General features: G+C 30.4%; 3 protein-coding genes across 13 annotated transcripts in view; 2 read left to right on the forward strand and 1 right to left on the reverse strand.

Annotated features, from left to right (window-relative positions):
- Positions 1–4,408, forward strand: part of dpy19l1l (dpy-19-like 1, like (H. sapiens)) — a 754,017-nt gene extending 749,609 nt beyond the window's left edge. For both annotated transcript variants that reach the window (XR_015510289.1, XR_015510290.1), the window contains one exon: positions 4,267–4,408. The gene's annotated coding sequence lies outside the window, so the exon portion shown is untranslated. The remainder of the gene's footprint in view (positions 1–4,266) is intronic.
- The window catches only part of zmp:0000000930, a 53,579-nt gene that overhangs the window by 25,239 nt on the left and 23,340 nt on the right, over positions 1–5,000 (reverse strand). The gene's annotated exons all lie outside the window — the stretch shown is intronic.
- The window catches only part of rnf144b (ring finger protein 144B), a 26,807-nt gene that overhangs the window by 6,875 nt on the left and 14,932 nt on the right, over positions 1–5,000 (forward strand). For both annotated transcript variants that reach the window (NM_201137.2, XM_087285443.1), the window contains 2 exon segments: positions 65–169; positions 4,206–4,266. In NM_201137.2, the coding sequence (NP_957431.2) occupies positions 65–169; positions 4,206–4,266 (166 nt within the window).

The following is a 5,000-nucleotide window of genomic DNA, read 5'->3' on the forward strand; positions in this document are numbered from 1 at the left end:
CACACTCCTGATATAACGAACTATCAGCAACCTTTGGAAAATCAGAGTTGTGTTGTGTTTGCAGTGCTTAAGGCAGTATGTCCAGTTGGCTATTCGTGCAGGCGCAGGCAGTGCCATCACCTGCCCCGATCCAGCCTGTAAAAACAGCGGGACTTTGCTGGACTCTGAGGTACTTCTTTCTGTTCTTCATTCTCAAATCAATAACACTTTCCAGTTCTGCTGATCACACCTCTGCACAAACAAGCAGACATCGGAAATCCCTCCTTTAGCAAACGGTCTATTTTAATCAGTAAGGCTTAAACCGCAATCCTTCCTATTAATCATCATTATTTTCTCATACCTCATAATGTTTGCTCATACAACAGCAGTGTACTTGCCATGACATGTTTATCATATCTGGTACAAGTAAATTACTGTGAACTTAGGATTTAATGTAGATAATTAATATTACTATTTAATAATAATAATAATAATAATAATAATAATAATAATAATAATAATAATAACAACTACAATATAATTATTAATAATAATAATAATAATAATAATAATAATATTATTAATAATAATAGTAACAACAACAATATTATTATCATTAATAATAATAATAATAATAATATTGATAATAATAATAATAATAATAATAATAATAATAATAATAATAATACTGATAATAATAATAATAATAATATTAATACTACTACTAATAATAATAATAATAATATTAATAATAATACTAATACTAATCATGATAATATTTATAAAAAAAAACAAAGAATAATAATACTTTTTATTTAAAGGCGCCTTTCTGGAAACTCAAGGACACCATACAATAAAACCGAAGCAATAAAACAACAAGGGGATTAATTTAATAGTATACATAACAATAGTTCAGATACAAATAAGTATTAAAAGCCACCCTAAATAAGTGTGTTTTGAGTTTTGTTTTGAATAATGTAATAGTCAATGTTTCTGATGGCAGGCGGTGGAGCGCCTGATAGGCCCGGATTAAGAATTCAGAGGCCCCTGGGCACAATGTCTTGTAGGCCCCCTATCTAGCCGCACCCCTATAGTTCAATAAAAAAATAAGATTAATATAATATTTTTTAAAATAAAATTAATCTATAATGTATTGCCCACATTTTTTAATTAAATGATATACAGTACATATATTTCTAGTCTACAAATTTTACTTATTTTTTAAAGCATTTAAAGCACACTTTGATAAAAAAAAAAACACTAACAACAAGTGAAAATTAATGGATTTTAATTTACTTTAAGTTCAGTGAAGCAGTACTAAAAATTTATATTTAAGGGTATTTTTAATCTATAACTTGTACAAACTTATAATGCATATGATTTGGATAACACCTCTCCAATCCAGTTCTATGAATCTGAGTCCTCCATAACACACACACTTATTAATGATTCCTACTTGTCTTCCTCGAGACATATGATATGATATGTTGTGGGGAAAAAAAAACGTGTTCATCAAACGCTGGATTCGATACCAGGTTCATAATCGATCGAGCCAAAACATGTTGCCAATCGCTTTACGAGCTACACCACTCATGCTGCTGTCTCTTGCGCTCTTTAGTTATGTTGTCTCTGTCAAACAAACAGTGATGGGCGTGATTCATTTACCTAGCTTATTCCAACGAGATGCACTATTTACACCTAGCCTACATAGACACTCCAAAATCTGCACCCCACCACCCCCGCAGGGGCCCCTGGGCCTGTGCCCATAATGCATGTTGGTTAATCTGGCCCTGGCGCCTGAATGCCCTACTGCCCATAGATAAATTTTGCTATTTTGAAAATCGAAATATTTTATACTCTTACGATTTACTGTGTCTACTTTAATATGTCATTTTAATATAACTGTACAGTGGACTTTTACCGTATATAATGTTCTAATATTTTATGCTCTTTTGCTTTACTGTAAAAAGTTAAATTAAGAAACATCATCACAAATTTAGTGTTGTTTGCTTTAATGTGCCATTTTAATTTTACTGTGCTGTAGATTTAAGTTTTAATAGATTATTATTATTATTATTATTAATATTATTATTTGGAAAATCTAAGTATTTTATGCTCTTATACTTTACTGTAAAAACAGTCAAATTAAAAATATGAACACAAATTTAAAGTGTCGTCTGCTTCAATATGTCATTTTAATTGCTGTACTAGAGACTTAAGATTTAATGTTGAAAATTATTATTATTATTTTGGGAGGGGGGGATTTCTAAGTATTTTGTTCTTTTGCTTTACTGTAAAAACAGTCAAATTAAGAAACATTCACAAATTTAGTGTTGTTTGCTTTAATATGTGGTTTTAATTTTACTGTGGTGTAGACTTAAGATTTAATATATTATTATTATTATTATTATTAGGAAAATCTAAGTATTTTATGCTCTTATGCTTTACTGTAAAAACAGTCAAATTAAGAAATATGATCACAAATTTAAGTGTTGTCTGCTTTAATGTCATTTTCATTACTGTACTAGAGACTTAAGTCTTAAATGTAGAATATTATTATTATTATTATTATTTTAAAAAGAGGGGGGTTTAAGTATTTTATGCTCTTTTGCTTTACTGTAAAAAGTCAAATTAAGAAATATTATCACAAATTTAAAGTGTTGTCTGCTTTAATATGTCATTTTAAAATAATTAAATTCAATATTTTAATATTTAAATAATGTAATCTATTCAAGTGATGGAAAAGCTGATTTTTCAGCATAAGTCCAGTTTTTGGAGTCCAGTCCAGTTTTTTTTCTCACGATCTTTCAAAAATATGTAGATTTGATGCTTAGGAAACTTTTTTTATTACTAGTTCATTAAAGATAAAAACTGATATAAAAAAAAAAAACTGCGTAAAACTGTAAACACAAAAGGCTATGATCAAATTTGCCTGTGGCTGTTTAACCTATTTATTTGTTTTAATTTTACTTTCGGTTGCCAACATTAGCCTGAACAGGAACTCGGTGGCTTTATTATACAAAATGTTTTCCACCACTGTTGAAAGTCCCAGGATTATGAATCATAAATCAGTTCAGCAGTGGTATAAATACTTTATTTGGTGTAATTTATTAGATATTTCTTATAATTCATATACAGCTAGGCAAAACCAATTTGAAGAGACCTCTTGGAAATTCTCAGTTTGGATTATTTACATTATAGTTATTCGTTTACAGTAAGACATTAGTCTCGTTTTATTCTGCCAAATGCTGATGACTTCTTTTAAAAGTTTTAACTGATAATGTTGTCATGTAGGCATATGGGAATTTTGATCATTTACCAAAATAAAAAGACGCCATGTTTTCATACGTTTAGTTTATATTGATTATTTTTGAATTTATAAACACAATATCAATGTTCTAACTTTAAAAAGTCATGAAATTAGTATTTGGTGGAATAAGCCTGTCTTTTTATGTCACAATAAATGAAAAAATGCAACATTTTAAACTATCTTTAATCTTTTTAACCTTTTTATTGCATTGCAGTGTTCCTTTTATCATATAATTAACATTTGTACTGATCAATATTTCTCATTATAAAAAAAAATAATAAAAAAAAAAATAATAATAAAACAACAACTTTTATTTTTATATAGCGCCTTTAAAAAGTAGCATCTCAAGGCACTTTACAGACATACAAAATACGCAGCAGTAAAAGATACACGCAAGGATGAATGTAAAAAAAAAAATGCAATAAGAAAAAAATACTAATACCAGTAATGGATCTAAAAGTCAAATAAAAGCCACCCTAAATAAGTAAGTTTTAAGTGATGTAAAAAATTCTGCATTGCGAATATCAGCGTAAAGATCTCCACAATTTAGGTGGCAATGAAGAGAATGCTTGGTCTCCCATAGATTTAGCCACACTGACTGATCAGTTAAAAGACCAGCATCAAATATTGTGTTGCTGGACCATTCAAGGCCTCGTTTGCAAGCATGAGAACTTTAAAATCACTTCGAAAACTGACAGGAAGCCAGTGCAGTTTTTTGCGAAATAGGAGTTCTTTATTGAGGATGTAGAAGAGCATGCATCTTACATTTATATTCACTGATAATCACCAGTAGACTGTATATTATCCCTTACATAAGACGTGATTTGTAAATATGATGTGCTATTCATGTGTAATTCTGTACACAACATGACATGTCCAAACATGACCTGAATATAAATTCATCTTCTTTATACAGCTAGCCTCGTTTGCCCCCAGTGATCAGGTCGAGCTCTATCAGCGGCTCAGATTCGAAAGAGGTACGTTGCTGTATTTGTATGTATGTATATACAGCAGGAAAAAAAGTATTTTCCAGGGAATAATATTTCTGATTGAGCTGTTGACATGGAATTGAACCAGATTTTGGTAAAAACCTAAACAATACAAACACAAAAATAAAACAAGTGAGTTTCGTGTAATAATAATGAAATGACACAAGATGAAAGTACTGAACTACTAAAGCGTATTTAATACTTTATAAAAAAAAGCTTTTTGGTGACGGCAGCTTAAAAGGCCTCTCATATAGAGAATGAAGTCACATGAATTGCTCAGGTGTGACTTATTTTTACAGACTTCAACAGCATGTAAAAATCTTAATGGTTCTGTGGGTCTCGTCTATCAAATCTGAGCTTTATTTGGTATTCTCTATTGGATTCAAGTCAGGTGATTGGCTGGGCCATTCTACAGCTTGATTTTCTTTCTCTGAAAGCATTTGAGAGTTTCCTTGGCTGTGTTTTAGATCATTGTCTTGCTGAAATGTCCATTCTGGTTTCATCTTCATCCTCCAGATAATGTAGATGTTGGACTGATATTAATTTACAATGAGCAAGGGTAGAGGGTTGCAGAATAAGAGAGGTTTCAGCTGCTGACTGTGCGTTCACTGCCTTTCTACACCTTCCCTCATGTGTTTTTCCCCTGCGTCAGTTCATTTTATTGGTCATAACTTCATTTGTAAACCAATTAGGTTAGTTTTCTTTGCATGTATGAATATATT

Source organism: Danio rerio, chromosome 16, assembly GCF_052040795.2.
Source record: "Danio rerio strain M-AB ecotype USA chromosome 16, GRCz13ab, whole genome shotgun sequence".
NCBI lineage: Eukaryota > Metazoa > Chordata > Actinopteri > Cypriniformes > Danionidae > Danio > Danio rerio.